Below are 26437 nucleotides of genomic sequence, written 5' to 3' on the forward strand. Positions count from 1 at the left end.
AGAGAATTTATATTGAAAACTGTTGGATGGTGTGTAGGCTCCAACTTTCATTTTCTGTGCTTGCTATCCATTCATCATTGTTCCCACCATATTAATAATACAAGTATCCTTAGATATATTATTGTTTGTATTTCAAAATGACGGTAGCACGTTTTACCCACTAGGAAATACTAACGTTGTCTCTACTAGTCTTTTGTATGAGCAAGGTACCCATATGTAAGGAAAAGACTATTTGGAGTTTGTTTAACTTGAAGTAGGAAAAATGGCTGAGCTAATAAGTCAGCCCAAATCTTACATACCCACATAAGCATTACATGTTGCTACATATTTATTAGGTTAGATATATTTATTAATGAAACATGTTTTTGTGCATCTACTTACTATATTAGGTTCAAATATCATATTCTTTGAAATATTTCTCCCTCTCTCAGACTATTTCCAAGATGGGAAACTTATAATTCTTTGACTTCACTCTTGCTATTACATGACTGATTAGAGATTATGGGTTTTTGGCTATGAGAGAATGTTGATAGGTTTTTTTTACCTCTTTTGGAGTTACTTTTTATTTTTATTTTTATTTATATATTTTTTTAACATTTATTTTTTGAGAGTCAGAGAGAGACAGAGCACAAGCAGGGCAGGTGCAGAGAGAGGGAGACACAGAATTGGAAGCAGGCTCCAGGCTCTGAGCTGTCAGCACAGAGCCCGACGCGGGGCTCGAATCCACAAAGTGTGAGATCATGACCCAAGCCAAAGTCGGTCGCTTAACTGACTGAGCCACCCAGGTGCCCCTCTTTTGGAGTTACTTTTTAAAATATTTTGGGGCACCTGGGTGACTCAGTTAGTAAAGCATCTTACTCTTGATTTTGGTTCAGGTCATGAACTTGCGGCTTGTGAGTTTACGCCCTGTATCAGGCTCCACGCTGATAGTGCAGAACCTGCTTGGGATCCTCTCTCTCTCCCTCTGTCTCTGCCCCTCCCCTTCTCTCTCTCTCTCTCTCTCTCTTTCTCAAAATAAATAAATGAACTTAAAAAAATATTTTAAAATATTTTGACAAAACAGATGAACATAGGGGAAGGGAAGGAAAAATAAGTGAAAACAGAAAGGGAGGAAACCTTAAGTTCCTCTTAAATACAGAGAACAAACTGAGGATTGCTGGAGGGGAGGTGGGGGGGGTGGGCTAAATGGGTGATGGGCATTAAGGAGGGTACTTGTGATGAGCACTGGGTGTTATCTGTAAGTGATGAATCACTAAGTTTTATTCCTGAAATCAATATTACACTATATGTTAACTAACTTGGATTTAAATAAAAACCAATAAGTAAATAAATAAATAATATTTTAAAATATTTTCAAAACAGTGTTTTGTTGAAGTTTGATACCCTCTTACTTTCCTATCCATATTTATGCTTCAATTCAGCTCTTCGTGTTTGGGTATTCAATATTTTGTTAAGGAAAGGAACTTTAGCAATTATTATCCTCTCTAAAACTCATTTCATAACCAGGAAAATAGGACCACAAGAAAGAGGTCAGAAAACTAATTAATTAGTAGCAAAGCCCAGATTCCCTGACTTCCGTTTGGTTTTCCTTTTATAGTTTGCCACAGTATCTCTGGCTCCTTTTCTTTAGAGAAAGTCCTGTAATGAAAGGAAGAATGGTATGTTAGATAATTCTTTTGGAATTTAAGAGTGTGAAAAATATTGAAAAAGTTGAAATTGCTGAGACATGGAAGTCATATTTTATTTCTTTTTCAGAGTTATTCAGAGCACTGAAAATCAACTGTTGTCTTTTAGTAGTGAAGAAATAAAAATCACAATGTTGGACCACGAACCCTGATATTCATACATAACATCTATTTGATAGAAGTAGTAGAAATCCTGTTAGCTGGCAGAGATGTAATAGACTGAGAATATTCTTAAGTGGAAATCTAAAATTCAATTTATGTATTTATTTAAAATGTTTATTTATTTTTGAGAGAGCGTGAGTGGGGAAGGGGTAGAGAAAGAGGGGGACGGAAGATCCGAGCAGGCTCTGTGCTGATAGCAGTGAGCCCAATGTGGGGGTCGAACTCAGGAACCCGGAGATCATGACCTGAGCCGAAGTCAGACCCTCAACCAACTGAGCCACCCAGGCGCCCCTAAAATTCGGTTTAAAACTATGTGAAAACAGCATTACTTATGAAAGCAAAATTTCTTAATTCCTTGGCCATCTGATTGAGCTGACAAATATATTTTGTAGTCTGTTGTCTGCTTCTCATTGAACTATTTCTGTCTTCACAGTGTTGGGCACAGCAGGGTGTCTTTCTAGCTGCAGCATCTAGCCCAGTCCAGTGCCTGGCACAAAGCAGACAAAGGAGTTGTACTGTTCTTCAGTTGTTTTATTATCTAGGTCTTGTCACCTCCTGCCTTGACCATTATAACTCCCACTTATCATCTTAGTCTCTAGTCTCTTCCCTGCAAGTGCTGAAGTGGATAATTGAAGATTTTTGCTTTTTTTTGTCTGAAAAGTGAATCTCAAGGCTTAGATGAAATTGTCAGCTGTTGAAAAGGGGTTCCTTCATGTTTTTGTTCTTGAAGTTAAACTATATTGAGTCAAGCTGGTATTTCTTTTAGTGTTTGCCTTAAGAGGTGACGCTCCAGGGCGGCAGGTTTTCAATAGATGCCTTCAAAGTCGACTTCAGAGTTGTATTTCTGCTTCCTTACATAATCTTCTTGCTGCAGTCAGCGGACCAATTATATGTGAGGTCATTTAAGGTTTACTGGACACACTGAACTTTTATCCAAGCAATTAGCACCTACAAAGGTTTTCTGCAAGAAGTACAACATTGTACTCTTAAAATAATGGTTTTTGGCATAAAGTCAACAGTGTGAAAGGTTTTATGGGGGAGGGGGGACATTTGTAAATAATTTTAAGAGGTTTGAGAAATTCATCAGCATGTAAATGACAGAGTAGCATGGAGAATCTATGCCATTTTTGTGTCTGTAGATAATGTGGAACAATCATTGTGGCACTCGTCAGTTTTAATGAATGACTGACAAAGCTTACACATAAGGCCTCCAGGAAGGTGTTAACTAAGGTTCCCTTACAGAATAGAAACTTATTATACAGAACTTAGAGAGCAGAGCCTCCAGTCCTTAAGATTTGCCCTATTTTCAATAGCACAGTAATTGCCACTCATTACATGAAAATTTACTTGGAGAAAAGGATTTAATTTGAGATTTCTTTATATAAAATAGAGCCTTCAAAGGGGAGTGTCCCATCAACTTTTCAAGCTCTGTAACATGACCTGAAGTCTTCTCCAGCTTCTCTACAGCAATCTTTATTCAGTGCCTAAATTTTCTTTAATCTTCTTTCTCTTGGGCACCACACTGAAGATAACATTTCTTGATGCATTTTGTTGCTTTTTATTTTCTGTTTAATGAATGTTGTTGCTTTCTGCAACTTTCATTGCAGATGTACAATTTTTGAACTGTGTAATATATAAATAGTCTTCTTCAGGTGTATGTGGTAATACTTTAACCGTCACTTATGACATTATTTGAATGAAAAAATGAATTCAAGTAGTAAACCCCTAGCTTAAAACTCACATTTTAGTGGATATCTAACACATGTGATAGAAGATTAATACCCTCAATAGACAAATATATCTTACAAATTGATGAGAAACACCATATCATCCAGTGGAAAATAGGCAAAGGATTTAAATAAGCATGGCACAGGAGAGGAAATCCAAAGGACCAATAAGTATATGAACATATGTTCTAACCCTGCTTAATAGTTAGAAAGATGTAAATTATGCAATAAGATATCAATTCTATGCATCACCTGGGCCAAAATTCAAAAGTATTATAATGTCAAGTAACTACAAGGTTGCAGGGAAACGGTGTTGTCGTTCGTTGTTGGTAGAAGTCTGAGTTCATATGGCTTCTTTGGAAAGTAATATTGTGGTAGCTATTACAATTAAAAATATTATATACCTTTGGATGTAGCAGTTTCTTTTTCAGGTTGTATTCATTAAAGAAAAAAATCAGTATATGAAGGATATTTGTACATAATATATATTCCAACATTTTGGTGTTAATGATAGTGACCCAAACTAGAGGCAATGAGTGTATCAGTAGAGAATGGTTGAATAAATTATTGCTTACCCATATTATGGAATCTTCTGCAGCTGTTAAAAAAGAATATATTTATATCTGTGGACCTTGAGATGTCTGTACCATATTAAGCAAAAATTATAGATTGCAGAGTAATATATAAAGTATGATACTATTTTTTTTAAACAACTTAAACACCTTTTGCAGGTGTATTGTATGTCTTTCTGTATACAGAGAAAAGTGTGGAAGGCTATACTCCAGGTTTGAGTTTTATGGGGGGGCATTGGGTTAGGAGTAAGGCCAGGAATGAAAGGGATCAAGAGAGATAATTTTTCTTTTTACATTTTGGATTTTTTTTCTTTGTTATAGTAAGCATATATTGGATTGTAATTTTAAAAATAGTTAATAAAACCCTCATGTTTAAAGTGAAACCTGATTAAGGAATACATCTATTATAACTGCTTTTTCTGTGACCTGACTCATAAAAATAAAAAGTTCATGCTGTATGCTTAAATAACTTGGACTCATTTGACAGGACCTAGAAATTCTTGGATCTTCTGAGATGTGTTTATAACTAAAGGTTATTCCTTTGGTTTCATTTTATGTTTTTGGTTGTTGTAAGTCTTGTGATGAATACGACTAGCTACACTAAGACCAACAAAGATGTCTTCAGTGAATTATCACAGTGTAACAGTATCTTATGGATAAGAACTTTATAAGAAGCTGAGTTGCAAATTGAATTTTGGGGTTAAATTGTGATCTATTGATTAGTCAAAATATTCTAATATATGTTATGTATCATATTACAACTTATTCTGTGTATCACAGTTATTCTCTGCTTCCCGTTTGGCTGTTATTGCTTTGCAATGTGGTTTTTCAAAAGAAATATAATTTTTTGTTCCTATTACAAAAATAAAACATCATCAATACAGAGAACCTGGGATACTGAGAAACGAAAGGATAAAACTGAAATCATTTATAAGAACATTGTTGACATTTCAATGTGTTATTCTAGTCTTTTAAAAATAATATTAGTAAGTATAATTTACATACAATAAATTTCACATAGTTAAATGTGCAGTTTCACAAGTTTTGACATAAGTATGTAACCATGAGACATCACCGTAGTCAAAATATTGATCAAATAAATTCATCACCCCCCAAAGTGTACCTGTGCCTCTTTAGAATATCCCCTGGTTCCTCCTTTTTCTGGGAATGACTCATCTGCTTTGTAGATATATTCAGATTTCCTAGAATTTTATATAAATAGAATTCTGTAACATATACTCAATTTTTGTCTAATTTCTATCACTTCGCATCATTATTTTGAGATTCATGTTGCGTGTGTCAATAGTTTATAACTTTTTATTGCTGCTTAGTATTTCATTGTATGGAAATAATTGCAGTTTGTTCATTCATTCATCTGTTGATGGACATCAGTGTTATTATTTTGAAGCTCTTGAAACAAAGCTGCACTGAGCATTCATGTATAAGTCTTTATATGGCCATAGTACTTCTTTTTTTCTTGTGTAAATACCTAGGAGTAGAATGGCTGTATCACACAGAAGATGTTTAACTTTTCAAGAAACTACCATTCTGTTTTCCAAAGTAGTTGTGTCATTTTCTATTTCTTCCAGCGATGTGTGAGAGTTCCAGTTCTTCCACATTCTTGCTAGCTCTTGGTATGGTCAGTCTTTTTAATTTCAGCCATTCTGATAGGTATGTAATGGTATCTCATAGTGATTTTAATTTGCATTTCCTAGTGACTACAGATGTTTAACACTTACTTATGTGCTTACTTGCCATCTGTATATCTTTGGTGAAGTGTCTGTTTAAATCTTTTGCCCACTTTTTTATTAGGGTGTTTGTGTTCTTTTGAGATTTGAGATTTCTTCATACATTCTGGGTAAAAGAAATTTATCAGATATGAGATGTACAAGTATTTTCTTTCAGTCAGTGACTTGTCTTTTAATTTTTTTTAATTGTATCTTTTGAAGAGCAGGTGTTTTAAATTTTAGTGAAGTCCAATTTATCAGTTTTTACCTTTATGTATTGGGGTTTTGGTATCATACCTAAGAAATCTTTGTCTAACCAAAGATCATAAAGATTTTCTTCTTTTTTTTTTTCCCCTAAATGTCTTCACAGTTGTATACATAATTTACATTTTGGTCTATTATCTATTTTAAGTTAATTTATTATATATGGTATGGGTCAAAGGTCATTTTATATAAGTATGGATCAAAGTTCATTTTTTGCATATAGATATCTAATTGTTTCAGCACCGGTTGCTTAAAAGACTATCATTGTCCCACTGAATTGCCTTTGTACCTTTGTTCAAAATCATTTGTCCATATATATTGTGAATCCATTTCTAAACTGTTCCATTGATCTCTTAGTGTGTCTTGACACCAAAGTCTCACTATCTTGATTAATATGGTGTTACAATAAGTCTTCAGATCAGGTAATGTTCGTCTTCCATCTTTGCTTTTTTACAAAGATGTGGGCTATTCTAGGTCCTCTGCATCTATATGATTTTAGAATCAGCTTGTCAGTTTCCACAAAAAAGAACTGTTGGGATTGGGATTGCATTGAATCTATTAGTCATTTTGGAGACACTTGATATCTTAATAATATTGAGCTTTCCAATCCATAAAGGTGTATCTCTCCATTATTTGGATCTACTTTAATTTCTTTCAGCAGTGTTTTGTTGTTTTCAGTGTACAGGTCTAGCATATATTTTTTCAGAGTCATCATTCAAGTATTTATTTTTTAATGTTATCGTAAGTGGTATTGTTTTTTAATTTCAACATAGAAGTACAATTGATTTTGTATATTGATCTTGTATCTTGGCACCTTGCTAAACTCACTTGTTCTAGAACTTGTTTTGGTAGATTTCATCACAGTTTCCGTATAAACAATTCTGTTATATATAAATAAAGGAAATGCTACTTCTTTCTAATCTGGAAGGTGTGGTTTTTTTGTTTTTTGTTTTTGTTTTGGCCTTACTGTATTTGTTGGTACCTCCAGTAAATGTTGAATAGAAGTGGTCAGAGGAAGGAATATTATTGTCTTATTTCTCACCTTGGGAGAAAGCATTGAGCCTTTTACTCTGACGTATGATAGGCATAGGTGTTTCATATTCGTTGTGTATCAAGATGAGGAAGTTTTCTCCCATTTGTGCTTTGCTTAGAGATGATTTTAATTAGAAACCTATATTCTATTTTGTCATGTTTTTTCTGTGTTCTTGGACACGATAATGTGGTTTTTCTTTTTTAGTTTGTTAATATGATGAATTATGTTTGATTGATTTTTAAGTGTTAAGCTAACTTTGCACTACTGAAGTAAATCCTACTTGGTTGTATTGTGTTGTTGGTTTTACATATTATTGGTTTTAGTTTAAGAAAATTTTGTTTGGAATTTTTGCATCTGTATTTCTGAAGGATATTGATCTGCAGCTTTCTTTTCATCTTAGGTCCAGCTGCTCTAACAAAGCATCATAGTTTGGGTGGCTTATAAAAAAAACCTGAAATTTATTTCCCATAGTTATGGAGGCTGGAAGTCTGGAATCAGGGTACCAGTATGGTAGGGTTCTGGCAAGGCCCTCTCCTTGGTTGTGAACTGCTGACCTCTTGTATCCACACATGGCCAAAAGCGTGGAGAGACAGAGAAAGCTTCTGTGTCTTTTCTTATAAGGGTATTAATCCCATTTATGAGGGCTTCCAATCACCTCCCAAAGGCCCCGCCTAATACTACTGATCATATTGGGAGTTAGGACTTAAACATGGGAATTCTGGAGGAGCACGAACATCCAGTCCGTAATACCTTCCTTGTGATATCTTTGTCAAATTTTGGTATTCAGGCAATGATGGTCTTATAGAATGAATTGGGAAGTATTTACTTCTTTCCGTTTTCTGACTGAGTTTGTATAAAATTGGCAATTTCCTTAAATGTTTGGTAGGCTTCACCTTGAAGCTGTCTTGGCTTGGGGTTTTCTTTGTGGGAAGGTTATTCACTAATTCAATTTCTTCGTTAGATATGGTTATTGGGGTTACCTTTTCTTATGTTAGCTAAAAAAAAAGCTGACTTTTTAAAGGAATTTGTCTTTCAAGGAATTTGTCCATTTCATCTAAGTCTTGGAATGTATTGGCATAAACTTTTTCACAATATTCACTAATTCTCCTTTTAATATTTGTAGTATCTGTACTTCATGTCAACCCCAATCTCATATTCCTGATTTTGGAAATTTGTATCTTCTCTCTTTCCTGATTAGTCTTTCCTGATTGGTCAATTTTACTGATTTTGTCAAAGAACTTTCTTTCGGTTTCACTGATTTTTTAAAAATTATTTTGTTTTGGGGCACCTGGGTGGCTCAGTCAGTTAAGCGTCCAACTTTGGCTCAGGTCATGATCCCACGGTCCATGATTCGAGCCCTGCATCAGGCTCTGTGCGGACAACTCAGAACCTGGAGCTTGCTTCAGATTATGTGTCTCTCTCTCTCTCTCTCTCTCTCTCTCTCTCTCTGCCCCTCCCCTGCTCATACTCTATCTCCCTCTATTTCAAATATGGATAATAAAACCTTAAAAAAAAATTAAAAATTATTTTGTTTGCTATTTCACTGATTTAAGTTCTGATCAGTAGAATTTCATTTCTTGGGGTTTCACTTGCTCTTCTTTTTCTAGTATCTTAAGGCAGAAGCTGAGGCCATTAACTTGAAGTCCTTCTTTTTCTGTATTTTTTAATGTTTATTTTTGATAGAGAGAGACAGAACGTAAGGGAGGGGCAGAAAGAGGGAGACACAGACTCTGAAGCAGGATCCAGGCTCAGAAAACCCATGGACCATGAGATCATGAAAGTCAGATGCTTAACTGACTGAGCCACCCAGGCTCCCCAATCCTTCCTTTTTCTCAATACAGGCATTTAGTACTATAAAATTTCCCCTAAGTACTGCTTTAGTGGCATGCCATAAATTTTGATATATTGTGGTTTCACCTTTGTTCAGCTCAAAATGCTTGGCAGTTTCCCTTTGGATTTCTTCTTTGACCCATGCGCTATTTACAAGTGTGCTGTTTAGTTTCTAAATATTTGGAGATTTTCCCAAAGATCTTTTTATTATTAATTTCTAATTTAATTTAATTTTGGTCAGAGAACATAATTTTATGAGTCGAATCTTATAAATGTACCCAATATTTTTTAAAGTGACTATATTTTGGAGTGCCTTGGGCTCAATTGGTTAAGCCAATGACTTGGTTTTGGCTCAGGTCATGATCTCACAGTTTGTGAGTTCGAGCCCTGTGTTGGGCTCTGTGCTGAGAGCATGAAGCCTACTTGGGATTGATTCTCTGTCTCTCTCTCTGCCCTTCCTCTGCTCTCTCTCACTCTGTCTCTCAAAAATATAATAAACTTCAAAATAAAAATAAAAATGACAGTATTTTGTGGGGCACCTGGGTGGCTCAGACAGTTAAGCATCAGGCTTTAGCTCAGTCCTGGGTTTGAGCCCCTCATCGGCTTTCTGCTGTCATCACAGAGCCTGTTTCAAATCATCTATTCCCCTCTCTCTCTGCCCCTTCCCCCTGATCTCAAAAATAAAACATTTAAAAAATGACTATTTGCATACATCATTTAAGAAAATATTCTTTGTTGCTATTTTGTGACCATTTCCACAAAAACCATATATGATATAAATTTTCTTGTGTCAAGTATTTTCTAAAACTTGACTTTAAAAAAGTAACTTAGCTTTTTGTGTGTGGAAATAATACATTTATATGGTTCAGAAGTCAAAATAATATAAAAAACTGCACATTGAGGAATCTCAGTTTCACTCCTATTTTCATCTACATTACTTGCCATGTTATTAGTTTTAGGGGTATCTTTCCTGTATTTTTCTATGCAAGTACAAGAAACACATGCATATATATTCTAACATCTCAACACAAAAAATAAACAACTTGACACTTAATCATTGTGTATGGATATGCTTTAATGTATATTGATGTGTTTTTCTAGTTTTAAGAAAAACTGAATAACTTCTCTATGCTGAGTACTGTGCTGGCCAATATTGTGCTTCTCATTTAATTTTGATTACAGCTATATTGGATCAGACTCCTCAGTCTACATTATAGATGAATGGCTTTATGTAAACTGAGGCTCTCTATATATGCAGTGGTTTCCTTTGACACATTCAGAGGATCTTTTGTATTCATTTTGCTGTTCTTGGTGCTAAGCATATATAGTAGATCCTTAATAAATGTAGCTGTGTGAATGATGTAATTTCTTAGTTCAGTTAGCCTGTGTGGTAAATAACGAGGACTTAAGTTCTAAACATAACTGTATTGTGTCCCCTCCTCTCATGTTTTCTCCCTTGTCCATTATATCCAAGTACAGAATGATATATGATAGGTAGGTGACAGTTTAGTAAATGAGCATGTACTTGCAGTGAGATTCATTGCGATTCTTTTGAAATCTCTCATTGTGATGAGGTAGCAGGAGTGAATGCAGGGGAGTGTGGCAGGCCTGTGTTGAGATTCTTTCTGAACTATTATGTAGGACGACTATGGTGAATAAGATGAAATGCCATGAGAAGGTACCTGACATAAGCTCTGCTAGTCAGGGATATGGTAAATACCGGGTTCATTCTCCTTTATCTCTTCGGGTGGGCTGTATGTAGGTCCAGAAGGTAGTTTGAGTATAAACTCGGAAGCCCATTCATTACCACCGAGTCCACACTGTACAGCCTATCTAGGACACACACCAGGTAGAGGACTTTGCAGACGAGGATAAGGCTTCAATATCCTTCCATTCGTGGTTCTCACTGGCTGAGGGGTTTGACATGGTGCTTTACCTGTAATCCTCATACTAGCCGTTCTTGATAAGTATTATTACCTTTATTTTGAAAATAAGAAAAGCCCGGAGGATTCAGAATTCTTGTCCAAGGACACTGATAAAGGACAGGATGAGAAATCACAACTAGATCTGTTTGGCTTCAAAGGCTTTTTTGTTGTTGTTGTTGTTGTTTTCCTCCATTATATTATGTTTCCTCTTCGGATGCTTAGGAAACACCACTAGTTTTAAAGGATTTATTATAATGGGATGAGAACTTAGCATAATTTTCTGAAATGTTAATTTTAATCTTTATATATATGACAAATTGAAGTCTGTGGAGGGAGAAAATCATAATTTGGATTACTTTAATAGACTTATTTTAAAGTCCTTGAATACGCCCGGGCAAAAATAGTACACATTTTTTTTAAAACAAGTATCGGCTAGGGATTGAATAAGGAATGTAGCCCAACATGAACCAGATGTTTGATTTTTACATAGAGAAGGAAATGTTAGACTATAGGATCAAGCTCTCCGGTATTATTTGGACATCAGTTTATCATTATGTGGACTCCTGGAAGGTAGCATCTTGTGCCTGAAAACAATGAAGTCAGGGATTTCTCTTGCGCACAGGGCTGTGTTTATATTAGGTTATGCGTGGCAGTTTGGCAGTTTGTTTTGCAGATGTTCGTAATGTACAGTCTTACATCTTGTTTCTATTTCTAGAATGCTTTTAAGTATGACTCATGTTTTCTTGAGGCCATCCTAAAAATACAGCAAGTTTCAAGCATTAATGTAAAATACACCACAGATACCACACGGCACTACATAATGCGTTCTCTCAGTAGTTTAATGTAATTTTTTGACAAATTAAATATTTTCTTTGACAAAATATACTATCCTAAAATATGAGCAAGTGGAAATGGGAGGTTTTTTAGAGAAACAGCCCTCTCATAACATAATGTAAAATAAAATGAATTAGAAATTTCAATAAAAGGAGAAAAACATGGTATCATTGACATCCTCAAAAACCAAGAAATAAAACTAATGGCCAGAAAAGCAACTCCATTAAGTTCGATGGAGCCCCCATGAGGCACACACTTGTAGGGAAATTCTTGGATCTGAAGGTAGAGCCTGTTAAAAAGATTTTGGAGGGGCAATAGGACATCACGGCTACAGTGCAAACTTTGAACTCAAACACTGAGCTCTAAGTCTTGGTTTATGCACATACAAACTGTGAACACCTCAAGACTACACCTCAAGAACTTTGATTTTCTTATTTGAAAAACGTAGGGAATGAATATTTAATGAAGTGCTTGTATGACACTTAACTATTATCAGTCACTGTTCTAAGTGCCTAACTTAATCCTCATAATAACCTTATAAGTAGGTACATTTATTATATCTGTTATACAGATGGAGAACCTGAACACAGAGAGTTTAAATAGCTGATTGAGTTTACATAGCTGGTAAACAGCAGAGTTGGGATTTGAGCAGTCTGGCTTGATTCTGTATCTGTACACAGTATAGTCTGCTAAATCCCAGTGTTGTCATGAGATCCTGTATGAAAAGTCATTTGTATTTTTATCTGGCACATGAAATGAATGCACTAAATTATAACCATTGTTATTACTGTTTATTGGGTAAAGAAAAATAAGGGAAAGGAAAAAGTCTTCTTGAAGATATGGCATTGCAAGGCCAGCCACACGATTCAGAAGCTGCTTATACATATTAAGAAAATTATGTAGAATTGGAATGTGATGATGAGAGCCTTAGATATTCTGACATCTAACATCTCAGTCTCCAGGTAGAACGTAATCACTCTTGACTTGCCTCCCTAACAATGTCATCTTTCAGAAAATAGGGGAAACTAAGGGCAACTCTTCCTCTGGGCTTACTTGTGACTAAATAGAAATAATGCATTTGTGGCATGCAAACAACAGAAACCCTGAAAAAAAAAAAACCCAGACATGTCAACCCAGGCACAGTATTTCTCAACAAGGGTGCCATTAACATACTGGGCAGATGGGACTGTCTTGGACATCATATGTAGAATCACTAAATGTCAGTAGTGCACCCAGTCATCCCTCGTCCCCCAAGGCTTTGCAACAACCAGAAGTACCCCGGACATTTCCAAATGTCTCTGGCGGGCATAGCGTGATGGCAGTATTGCCACTAGTTGAGAACCACTACTGAGTGGCAAGAGGAAAGGAAGGGATTGCTGAGAATTGTCAGATGTGCCTTAGGCCAGCGGTCCTCAACACATTAGGATCACGTCGAGTGGAAGAACACCTATGAGCATCCTCGCAGTTATACTCAGTTCCCAGAATTCCTGCTTTAAATAACTATGCCTTTCTCTCCTACTTAAGAAAGTACGTGGTATACAAACTGCTCTGTAAATACAGGCATAATTGATTCTTCTTGACTTTGCTAAAATATATATATTATTCCGAAACCTCAGCACTTCATCGACACTGACAACTTAGAAGAGGCAGACCTCACATTTGATTAGGAACTGGTACCTTCAACTTTAAAAAAGCCTTGAAAACGTATACAGTTCCAAGGTCAAGGCATTCAAAATGGAATGGAGCTATATAGAACTAAATGGAGACTCTGTAATTATGAAGAGTTACAACAGTTATAAATAATAGACAGTGGAAGGAAGTTGAAGAGACCAACTTGGCTTTACCTTCTAGAAGTTTGGAAATGTCGTATTTTAAATAGTCAAGTCCAGGTAATGGAAGGTCAGGCACATTGCCAAAGCTGAATACAAAGGAGTGACACTGAAGTGTAGAGAAGGCCTGTGGCCAAAGTAAGTGAAGGTTTGTAAAAATATAAAGAAAGAAATCCCAGAAATGTTTATGTTTTTAATTATGTATTTGATACCAGTGTAAGAAGAGATAATAGATCTGTAGGATAGGGAACATTGTGTAATTTATGATAGAGAAGTTAGAACTTAACTTTTATCTTGTGTCATCCTTAAACAGCAAGCAGACTGACTCATCTTGAAATAAGAAAGAGTAGACTATATATCACAAAGGTGGATTTAAGCCTGAAGTAGGAAAGGAAATAGTTAAGTGGACATTTGATAGTTATAAATGAGGTTGAATCTCCAATCTCGGGTGAATTGCTTCCATTGCATCATGAAACTCCTTGATAGATTCTCAGAGGTCTAGGTCTTAGAGCAATGTTTCTCAATATGTTTTTCATTATTGCTCTACTAAAGACATTTACCTCCCCCCTCCCCATTGTCTTTCCCCAATCTCATGAAACGTCAGTACCACAGATATACTGTATATCTTTTACGCACGGTATCCCTTTAGTGGACAACAGACCCTTGTAATATCTAAGAATTCTTTTCAACCCCTCTTTAACTTCAGATTTTGCCCCCTTGGGGGTGATATGCTCCCTATGCATGTTGTAGAGGATTCATAGAGGACAGGAGAGAAACCAAGCACCTCTGATCAGGTGTTGAGTCTCCTTATTTTTAGACATAGAGGCACTTGATTTGGGGAGATTACAAGATGCTTTGGTGTGATCCCAGTGACATGATAAACCAAGCAGGCTGCCCCAAACCTTGTTCTTGACCGTCTCACCCTGATAAAGAAAATCAGAAATTTATTTTTATTTTTTCCAATGATTAAATGTTAGCTTTGGGGGATGGGTTAGGGGGATACTACCTTTGTAATGTGCTGTTGAAGGTGGTCGGGGAAGCATAGCGTTAGCCTTGGCAGGTGTTCTTAGTTTGAATTCTTTCATGGCCTCACTGGGTGATTAAACAAAGTGTAAAAAGTATGGAATATATTCAGTACATGTAAAAGACTTTTAGGATACGTGTGTGTGTGTGTGTGTGTGTGTGTGTGTGTGTTTATGTGTAAAATGCAACACAATAATAAAGCAAAACTGTAACCCACATCCAGTATAGGAACTAGAATATTACCAAAATCATTAAAGCTATCTGTGAGAATCTCTGATTCCATGCCGAAGTGTCCATTATTCTCAGTTTATCATTCTCTTGATTTTTTTGCTTTTCAAGCACTGTTTTATTACATATGTATGTATTTCTAATGAATTCAGTTTGCTAGTTTACTGAGCGTTATCAAAAATAGCATCATATGGGATTTATTCTGTGACTTAATTTTTCGCTCAATACTCTACCTTTAGGGAATTAATATTGTTAGAAGTAGTGGTAGTTCATTCTGTTTTTGTTGTTATGTAACATTCCTTCATGTGTATTTTATCCACTTCCAGTCTCCAGTTGTATTTTTATTTTTTAAAGAATTAATAAGCTATATTTTTCTTTGTTGTATTCAGTTTGTTTAGAATAACACTCCATGATTATTCTATGTGTCTACCAATGTACAAGGGCGAGAGTTTTTCTTATGTACCTAGGAATGCACTTTCTGGGTCACTGAGTGATTTACAAATGAGCAAACACAAATTAATTGTGTTAATTCAAACATTTATAAAATGCTTAGGCAGATGAGCAGATTGACAGATTTAATAGTAGACTTAGAAGGGCATTGAATGAAGTAGTCTTCTATTCCCAACAGTTGCACATGTTAGTCTTCAAACCTTCTAACTGTGAAGTTTGAAAGATCTCACAATCCATTGCCAACTTAAGTTATAATATAGTTTTCTTAAAATTTTCAAGACTGTGATAATCATTAATTGTCTGGGATGATTTAGTCATGTCCCTTTTAGAAGAAAAGCATTGGGCTATAGAATTGTGATAATGATTCTAATTCCTTATATCACCCTTGAATATCACTTGTATTTCTTTAGTGACACTTAAACGTGACCATTCGAATGTTCTTGTAAGCTTTTAAATGTGATATCAAAGGCACCTGGGTGGCTTATTAAATTAAACCTCTGACCCTTGGTTTTGAGTCAGGTAGTGGTCTCCCAGTTCATAGGTTTGAGCATCAGGCTCCATGCTGGCAGTGCGGAGCCTACTTGGGATTCTCTCTCTCTCCCTTTCTGTCTGACACTCGCCTGCTCATGCTCTCTTACTCCCTCTTTCTCAAAATGAGTAAATAAAGTAAATAACAAGTGTGATATTATGTGATTCTTTGTGATATCATAAGCTTTGTCCTGTTTTAACATTGGTAACAATGGTTTTAAAGCAGTAGAGCAGTGTGAGAATTCACCAGGTCGATGTATTGATGAATATAATATATTTTTAAAATATATTTTTAAATATTTTTAAAATATAATATACTATATGCCTTGATTGCTTAGAGGTTTATAAGTAGTAGTCTGATTTGCATTTCATTTCATCTTGTTTTTTCGTGCTTGAAGTTTCAGACTCTCTGGCTCAATCTGTAATTCAGCATCTAAGATGGATGATGCAGAAGGATCTTTTGGGGCAAGATGTCTTTCTCATAGGACCTCCTGGGCCTCTTCGACGCTCTATTGCTATGCAGTACCTGGTAAGCAATCAATTCTTATGGATTCCTAAGGGTCTTAACTTTGATTAATTGTGTTCTAACATAAATTAAGATTAAGAATTTACAAAAATATCAAGATTATTCATTACTTGAAAAAAATTTTAATGTTGAAGGATGCTTTCTTTAATAAGGAGTGTGGAATAAGTTATTTGGGAAGCAGATGTATATTGTTCATAGCTTTAACAAAATTTTGTTGTCACTAGAAAGTTCTCAACTTCTGATAAAAAAGAAATACAAATTCAGGCAATGAGTAGCAGATAGAATCAGCAACTATGAGGTTACAAAACAAAACTTAGTTTTATATTACATTATATAATACTATATGTTGTATTACATTATTATATTATTTTATATTAATTTCATATTATATATTTTATATTTATATTACTCAAGAAATATCCTTTTTTCTTTTTTAAATTTTTAAAATTTTTGTTTATTTTTTTAAAATACAATTTATCGTCAAATTGGCTAACATACCGTGTGTAAAGTGTGCTCTTGGGTTTTGGGGTAGGTTCCCATGATGCATCGCTTACCTACAACACCCAATGCTCATCCCAACAAGTGCCCTCCTCAATGTCCATCGCCCATTTTCCCTTCTCCCCCACCCCCCCAACAACCCTCAGATTGTTCTCTGTATTTAAGGCCCACATTTTAAAAAGCCAAATAATTCTCTTGACTTTTTATTGTTATATGGTCTTTAAGGAGAGCCTACAGTTTGTCAAATATCTCTTATATGTTACACGCTTTTTTCCTTCACATAGATGAGAAAACAAGTTTATGAAATAACTCACTCAAGCTTTTTTCCAGCTCGTAAATGATAGAGCTAGACTTCAAGTCTTCTTTCTGACCTGTTATCCTCTTACATGTTTGTAGTTCTCTGAATACAGTTGTGAAGTGAGTTGACATATTAAAATCTCAATCCAAATAAAAAAAAATTGTACAAGACCCTTTTCCCCAGTTTGCCTGCATTAATAGGCATTGCTGTATTGATGGGAGGAAGATTGCCATCAGGTGAAGTTGTTCTGTCTGAAGATATTTTTTAGGATGAAGGGGAAGAACTTTACTTTAAGCTTCCTTGTGTTACTTGATATTGAAGAATTGATTTCTGTGCTATTTGAAATATGCTTCATGTCCTCTTTTATTTCAGTGGTGAATTTATTTTGGTACTTCCAAAATCATGTAGGGTGAGGATGATCAAAATACAATGGACAAATCAGAACTTAACTCTTTCTAGCCCGTACCTTCCGTATCTTTTATTTGCTTCTGGAATGAGCTTGTGAGGTATAAGGGGTCATCGTAATATTATCCTCATTTTATTGATAAATAAGGCAAAAGCGGCTTGCCTAAGAATGCAAAGTCAGCTACCGAGAATCCATTCCGCCTGGTTCATTTCAAAGACCATAATATCTCTTTGATTTTGCTTCTGGGCAAGATTCTGAAGCTTGTTAGGAGTGTGGAATGAGAAGGGCTAGGAAATCATAGGTGTCTTGTGGGTTCAGAGATGCAATATAACCTGTATCTTTAAAAAAAGAAAACAGCAACAAACTTTAAACTCTGCCTAAGAGCTGAGCTGCCTTGCAAACTCTGCCCTGGGTACTGTTGCTGTTAGATATAAGATCCCATGCTTAGTAATATCCAGAGTAGATGAAGTCTTTACAGGCAGAGATTTGGGGGCATAATTTGATAGTTGTGTTTACTTTATATTTAATTTATATAGAAGGAGTGGTATAGATAGCTCAACAAACTCAACAGACCCCTGCTGCCTCCTCGATCTGCCGCTCCTGGTACTGTTTGAACTTGCTCATACCATTTCTGGGAAGCAGCAGCTGAGGAGACATTGGCGTTTGTCTTGCCTGAGGAACCAGGATTATGTCTTCAGTGTGGCAGTTCAGGGTGTTACTAGGTACAGTTTAACAATAAGAGGCGTCGCTTTGTCAACCAATTTTGACAGGGTTTTTCAGTGATCACATTCAGCCAGTCAATGAAATAGACATGAAGGTACCAATGATATGTTAAGAAACAAGAAGGAGGCATCTGCTAAAAAGAGAAATTGTGTCTTTAGTCCAAAATTGTGCTTTCAGAGGCAATTCATTCTTATTTAGAAAAATACTGTTTGGTATCAACACATCTTTACCACTATGACGTGTGTTTTCTCTATTTAAAATGTTTTCTACTTTCCATACATACTTAAATTTATAGCTCATGGGAACAGGCATATTTTATAAAACCAAAATGACAACTATGATATATTTTTATCAACATGATATGGCAGAGAAAAAAAATTCTGTTGCATGAAATACCCTCTTTTACCATTAATGGCGTGCTCATTCAATTTTTTCCCTTATACTTCAGTAAATTAATTTGTTCTGTCTGTTTAATAAGAACATATTGTATGCCTTACTCAACTGGAGAACATCATTGTTTTTAATTCAATGTTGTAAAACCAAGGCTAATGTTAAAACCTGTTTGTACATGGTTGTCACATGCAGGGAAAAATGACGTTAGGGATGGATAAATTATTCTGAAAGAAATGGATTCTGGATGATTTCTCCTTCAAATCAAAAATGTTTGTTTTCTATGAAAGAAGTCTTTTTTTCCCTCTCCTCCTGCTTTCATCCTTCTTCATCGTTTCCCCCCCTGCATAGCTATCTATGTATGTATGTCTTCTCTCTTCTGTTGACCTGACTACTGGTATTTACCTTATTTTCACACTTGGTAAAGTGTGATCTAATGTATCACAGACAGTTGGTAAACATTGGTTAATGGACTTAGTTAATGTAGATCACCCTTTTAAAATAAGGTGAACATTACTTACTAAAATGGCTATCATTTGTAAAAAAAACAAACAAACAAAAAACCACCAAGTTGGCAAGTTATTACTCGTGATATTTGAAAAGAATTCTATAGAAGACATTAAGATTTATAATATCTGATTATAATAATAATTGCTAAGGAAGTACATAATTATCAAGTAGTCAACTATTGGTGCAGTAAAGTAGAGCTCTGAGGAGAGGAACATACATGTTTTGATTAATGCTCAATGTTTTGCATTTTTCTCAAATCTAGGACTCATGATTTCATTTAAAATGCTCATCTCTGGGGCAGTGGCGTTGTCAGATAACTGGCTCCCAAGAATATGTTGGGAATTTGTTTTAATTATGGAACAATTTCACTCTCTGCTCTATAGGAGCTGACCAAACGGGAAGTTGAATACATTGCCCTATCAAGGGACACCACTGAAACTGATCTCAAACAGCGACGAGAGATCCGCGCAGGCACGGCTTTTTACATTGATCAGGCAAGTTCTTATCATACTCCAGCACATGAGTGTTTACTCCAGGGCTAGGCAAAATTGATTTTTAAAGTAGAAAGAGATTAGCTCACATAATAGTGAAAGATAGATGTACAGTGCTTTCTCTAGGCAGATTTAATTTAGAGTTTTGGTTTCCTTGTTCTTAGAAATGCCTTCTGGGTTTAGCACTAAATAAAAAACTGCAGATGAAATTAGTGGTTCTGAAATGTTACCTAAAGAACAAGATGCTGATTTCTTAATTTTTAATTGTTTCCTACTACTTGCACATAGAAATTTGAATTTTTAAGAAAGAATTGAGATTTTAATATAGGAAGTTCTCTAGCACATTTATAACAGTATTCTCATTCTAAAAGTCAAGGAGTTAAAGGTATACTAAACATAATGAAACTAAATATATACTTTCAGGAACTATAGCTTTGTTTGAGGGAGGGTTTCTTAGGTACAGATTACCAACTATAATAATATTTTATGAATATTATAATGAAGCTTATTATACATTTCTTCAAATACATAGCTTAAAATATTAAATATTGTTATCCATTAGGAATACCTGATAGAAAAAAGGACAGAGACCTTATATAAGCAACTCATAGAGGAAAGATTTCAAATGTCCAATGTATTCATGACAAGATGCTTCTTGTTTACAAAAATAAAAATTGAAATATTAATGAGCTGCTTTTTTTCTTTCAATTCTCATATTGGCAAAGATTAAAGAATTTGCTAATGTCCATTATTGATGAGGAAGAAGGAAGGAGGAACAGCATTGCTGTTGGTGCAATTTTGAAAGAAAATTTGGCAATATCTATTAAAAGAAAAGAAATTAAATATATCTGGACCCAGAAGTTACGTTTCTGGCAATTTTATCTTCTTCCAAATGTTATTCACATAAAGTATACATAGTTATATGCAATGGTATTTACGATAGCATTGTTCAGTATCATAAAACTGTAAGTGAAAACTGTAATAATGTATATTTAGGAAACTAGTTAAACTAAGTTAAATAAATAATGGCAAGTAGAATTCTTTATAGCCATTAAAAAGAATGAGATGAATCTATGTGAATCTATATAGATTACTATATGTAGTGATAGGAAAGAAGTCCAGGATAAAGCATAAAAAATAAAGTTGCAAGACAACATAGATAATATGATTGTATTTATGGTAAAAAGAAAAAGAAATATATAAATGTGTATGTGTTGGAAATTTCCAGGAGGATGCACAAGAATCAATTAAAAGAGCTGACTTCTGTGGAAATGTGACAGCATCTGGGGTGGGGCGAGGAAGGAATTTTCGTAGTTCTTTAAATTTGAAGCTTCCTCATGAGCACATTATTACTTTATAATTAAAAGAGTATATGTTTGACCTTTGAGCAATGAAGCAGTTAGGGGTGATGACCTCTGCGTAGTCAAAAATCTGCATATAACTTTTAGCTCCCCCAAACTTAACTATTTACTAATAACTTATTGTTGACCAGAAGACTTACCAATAACTAAGTCAATTAATGTATTTTGTATAAGTATTATATACTGTATTATTACAATAATGTAAGAAAAAAATAAAATGTTATTAAGAACATCATAAAGAAAACACATTTATAGTACTGTACTATGTTGACAAAAATCTGCATATAAATAAACCCATCCGGTTCAGACGCGTTATTCAAGGACCACGTGTAACTATAAAACAAAACAAAACAAAACAAAACACAGAGTGAAGGAATTTTTGGACACCAGAATATTCATATTGTCTCATAGATTACATATTAATTAGAAAAGAAAAAATGTGCTTAAAATGGAGAGATTTGGCTGTCACCACATGAAATGATGGTGATCACATTTAGCATCCTGTAGTGAGAAAATCTGAGAAGTTCATGTTTCCAATTAAAAAGCAATCCTTTGTAGATGAAGTGCACAAGTACATTTTAAAGAACGCTGTTTTGTTCACATAATGCCAAGGTTCACTTTAGACGTAGTTTCTAATCACTCATGGGAAAAGATGTATCTTGACAATGCCTGCTTCTTTTCTGAACCCCGTGAGGCTGAGAGTAAGGAACTGGGGAGAGAGCTTAGAAAACAAGACTACATCCTAAATAGTGCAGAGGAGATTGGGATAGATTTAATGACACCGAAAGAATTGGCTTTGTTTGGTAGAGTATAGATTTTAAAACATACTTTTTGAATGAATTTTATATCTGGATTGATTATTGCAATGCAAATAGTGAGGAAGAGAAAGTGGACTTTTATATGCTTATTATTTTAAAGGCACTTTAATACTTTGTATTTCTTGAAGCATAAAGTAAATTATTTAGATAATACTGTGTAATAATACTCTCCCTGCTGTTCTAAAAAGCATATTTTTAGGTGACATCTATTTTACAGTTTATAAAATATTTAAAGTGCTATTATAAATGTATGGTAGTATTTTTTCTTTGTTTTCTTGGCAAATCCTTCTTGTTATGACGAAAATCAGTTGTTCAGGATGTAATGCATTGACACCTTCAGAGCCTGTGATCATGGTATAGGAACATTGGTCCTTTTCCTGTTACTTCAGACTTGAGACTGTATCTGGTTTTCATATTTTTTCTTTTGTCTCTTAATAATCTTTATTCTTTGTTCATAATCAGATCTTAACAGTTCCTTGCTTACACCTGTGGAGTCTCATCACACCCAGAATAAAATCCAATCCCTTTAATATGCCTACAGTATTCTACAGGACTTAATCTTGTCTACCTCAGCTCCTTTCCCTCTTTCCCTTGCTTTCTAGGCTCCTGCTTACATGGTCTTGTTCTCTTAAAAATAGATTGAATGCTTTCCAGCTTCAGAACCTTTATACTTAATGTTCCCTCTGCCTAGTATGATCTCCCAGATTTGTATATTCCTGCTTCCTCATCATTCGGATTGTAAATTCTCAGAACATTTAACTAATCACTGATGATGCCCACCCCACTGCCACATATATAGCCCTAACATATTACACAATGTGATCTTCTGAGTATCCATCACTATTTGAATTTACCTAATTATTTCTTTGTTTCCATGTTTATTGTCATATTCCCCACTAGAATGTAACTTTCATGCTTAACTCTGACATCTAAAAACTGTCTGGAATATAATTGACACTTATATTTAATGACAGATTTCTCCTTTGGATAATCAATGTTGTTAAATTTTCAAGTAAATTAAAAATTAAATTTTTAAGTAAATTTTTTTAAGTAAATAGGTTCTGGATAAGACCAGGATACTCACCAGTGGAAAAATATTTGTCTTTTTGACGCCTGTTTGGAGTCCTCAGAATGAATAATTCCCATCTGAATTCTAGATGAAGTTGCCAATTGATTACCAGCTAGTCATATATTTGTTAGACTGAAAGGTCTTTATTTAGAAATTTCTTTTATTTATTTAATATTGTTAACCATAGTCATAGAACAGTAAGAATAATAAATATTCTTAAATTGATGTCTGGGATCAAGGGAAAGGCAGTATCTTCATTCATCAGTAGGTGATGGCTCTAACTTAGGTGGGCCAACATAGTTGGGAAAAATACCTGTGGCCATCAGGTGGGTGCTGGGAGAGGTTTGGATTTTTCAGTGTGGTCGATGTATGCACATATGACTGATGTTCAAGTAATTACTAATTGACATTTCAGCCAGAAACCTTGCCAAAACCTCCGATTCCAATTGAGGGTCATGACTATCAACCTAATCACTTATTTTCCTGTAGGATTAAAGATGATTGATGATAAAGTAAGAGGTTAAACTGAACTGCTACTCTTGAAGGTTGGAATTAGGTTAATAATTCTATAGTAGGGAATTTGTATTATTTTTTTCCAATGATATAAAAAATGTGGGGCACGTGGGCACCTCAGTCGGTTAAGCCTCCAGCTCTTGATTTCAGCTCAGGTCGTGATCTCACGGTTTGTGTCTTTGAGCCCCACGTGGGACTCTGCTCTGACAGTATGGAGCCTGCTTGGAATTCTCTTCCTTCTTCTCTCTTTCTGCTCCTCCCCTGCTCTCTCTCTCTCTCTCAAAATAAATAAATAAATATTAAATAAATATTAAAAATGCTTTTTGTAGCTATATGTGTGTGTTTATATATATGTATAGTATTAATAAATATTTATCAAAATGACTCCTATGTGTCAGGCACTATCTAGGGACAGTGAGCAAAAGAAACAAATTCCTGTCATCATGGAGATTATGATTCAGTGGGGGAAACAAAAACATAGTAAAGAAGGATGGAGTGATAAGGTAAATGCTAAAGGGCATTAGGAGGAATATAAAAATTACTTTTTAGGGGCTCCTGGGTGGCTCAGTCAGTTGAGTGTCTGACTTGATTTGGGCTCAGGTCATGATCCTAGGGTCATAGGATCGAGCCTCCTGTCGGGCTCTGTGCTGAGTGTGGAGCCTGCTTAAAATTCTCTCTCTCTCTCTCTCTCTCTCTCTCTCTCTCTCTCTCTCTCTCTCTCCCCTCCCCCTCCCCCTCCCCCTCCCCTCCCCCTCCCCCCTCCCCCCTCCCCCCTCCCCCTCCCCCTCCCCCCTCCCCCTCCCTCTCCTCCTCTTTCCCTCTCTCTCCCTCCCCCTCTCCTCCTCTTTCCCTCTCTCCCCCTGTCCCCCTCTTTCCCTCTCTCTCTTTTCTCTCTCTCTCTCCCCTTTTCCCTCTCTCTTCCCCCTCTCCGCAGCTTGCGTGTTCTCTCTCTCTCTAAAATAAAATAGTAATAATAAAAAATAAAATTACTTTTTATCTTCCCCTTCAAGACTGACAGTGTAAACATTTTTTCTTTTTTTAAATTTTTTTAACATTTATTCAATTTTTGAGAGAGAGAGAACTGTGAGCAAAGGAGGGGCAGAGAGAGAGGGAGACACAGAATTTGAAGAAGGTTCCAGGCTCTGAGCTGTCAGCACAGAGCCCGAAGCAGGGCTTGAACTCATGAACCGCGAGATCATGACCTGAGCTGAAGTCAGCTGCTTAACCAACTGAGACACCCAGGCGCCCCAGTGTAAATATTTTCTATATTATTTTCTGTAATGCCTATATGCGTATCTATTTAATCAAGTACAATAATTTTTACAAAAAATGTATACCATGTATATAAAATTTTATAGTCTGCTTTTTTAAAAACCTGATATTTTATAAGGATCATCTTCTTATGACATTAGATATTCCTCAAAAGTATAATTTTTGGTGTCCATACAGTATTTCATCAAATAGGTGTGCTATTATTTATTGAACATTCTCATTTTATCCACATTCCCATTGTTGGTAATTTAGGTTCTTTCTAAGTTTTCACTCTTCTAAATAACACTTTGGTAAATATCATTGTACTTATATCTTGTAATCACTGATTATTTTTTAGGCTCGAATGTTAGAAGTGTAATTACTAATCAAAAGGTCTAGGCATTTTCAAGAATAATTCAAAAATAATATATATTGCCCAGTTGCTTTCCAGGAAGTATGTTCATGGTTTGCTGTCAGTGTTGGGTCTTTCTTTATATGTACTTTGCCAAATTGATAGGTTTTAATTTGCATTAAAAATTACTAAGTAGGCTGAGTCTTTTATATGTTTTTTTGGCTATTGCTTCTGTAAAACATCAGTGAATTGAGTGGATTTGGGAAAGGAGAAAGGGACTGATGAAATAACTTACAGTCTGTCGAGAAAATGTTGAGATTTACACTATGCTTGTCTATGTAGATATTTGCCAAAACGTATCCAATTGTTGATGTAAAGATAATTTAAATATTTTTTATATAGTTGCCTTGGTAAACAGATTATAGATTAAGCTTCTTAAAAAGAATTGGTTAGAGAACAAATAACAAAATTTATATGACTGGTATTTTGACACCCATGCAGAAATAAGGAGACTAAAAAATATTTTGTTACCATATTAACTTTCCTTTGCCTCAGAAGATGAAATATCCTGAAACAAACCCCTAAATCATTGATATTCTAACTCTTTAAAATTCTATTACTGTATATTTTTTCTTACCTTAGTTGTTGACATTCTCTTTATTAATTCTGTGTATTGCCATGTGACTCCAAAGAGCTGGAGTGGAAGACTTTAAGTCAATAGAAAATTGCTTGCATTACCGAAGTGTGAGCCAATACAAATTAAGCTACAAATAAATTACATTTAAACTTTAATGTCTGGCTGGGAGGAGACACTCAAGATAATCTGGGGAGTAGAAAGGCAGGATGGGAAGTTCAAATGATTTTCTGTAGCTTTTTCTAAGCCAGGAACCCTTTTCACATTAGAATCTTGTTAATTTGTTTGACATGACACTGCAGTTCCATAATGTGTGATGTACGTGTTTAACGTTAAGCATAAGAATGCATGTTAAATAATTATATAATATTAAAAATTTTTTTTTAATTTTTTTTTTTTTGAGAGAGAGAGGGCAAGGAGTGCGTGCTCATGTGAGCAAGGGAGGGGCCGAGAGAGGGAGACAGAGGATCTGGATCAGGCTCCATGCTGACAGCAGAGAGCCTGATGTGGGGCTCAAATTCACGGAACCACAAGATCATGGCCTGAGCTGAAGTCGGATGTTTAGCTGATTGAGCCACCCAGGCGCCCCAACAATCATATAATATTTTAATGTAGTCTCTTCTGTTTTGGCTTATTCTAGAGTCTCCCTTATTTAATAGAAAAAATTAGGGTTAACCTTTTTATAACGCACTGCCTAAACATTGTAGGTCATTGAAAGCAATTCCTAATAAATTGAGTAACAGTGCTATTGATCAGAAAATAAGATTTCTATTTTGTGAA

The 26437-nt window shown here is 35.2% G+C and overlaps 1 protein-coding gene across 1 annotated transcript in view; it reads left to right on the plus strand.

The window, feature by feature from the left end:
- Window positions 1-26437, plus strand: part of VWA8 (von Willebrand factor A domain containing 8) — a 359065-nt gene that overhangs the window by 30025 nt on the left and 302603 nt on the right. Inside the window, exons 3-4 of the mRNA XM_027064910.2 lie at window positions 16216-16346; window positions 19552-19662. Coding sequence (XP_026920711.2) covers window positions 16216-16346; window positions 19552-19662 — 242 coding nt within the window. The remainder of the gene's footprint in view (window positions 1-16215; window positions 16347-19551; window positions 19663-26437) is intronic.

The sequence above is a fragment of the Acinonyx jubatus genome, chromosome A1 (genome assembly GCF_027475565.1).
Source record: "Acinonyx jubatus isolate Ajub_Pintada_27869175 chromosome A1, VMU_Ajub_asm_v1.0, whole genome shotgun sequence".
Taxonomy (NCBI): Eukaryota; Metazoa; Chordata; class Mammalia; order Carnivora; family Felidae; genus Acinonyx; species Acinonyx jubatus.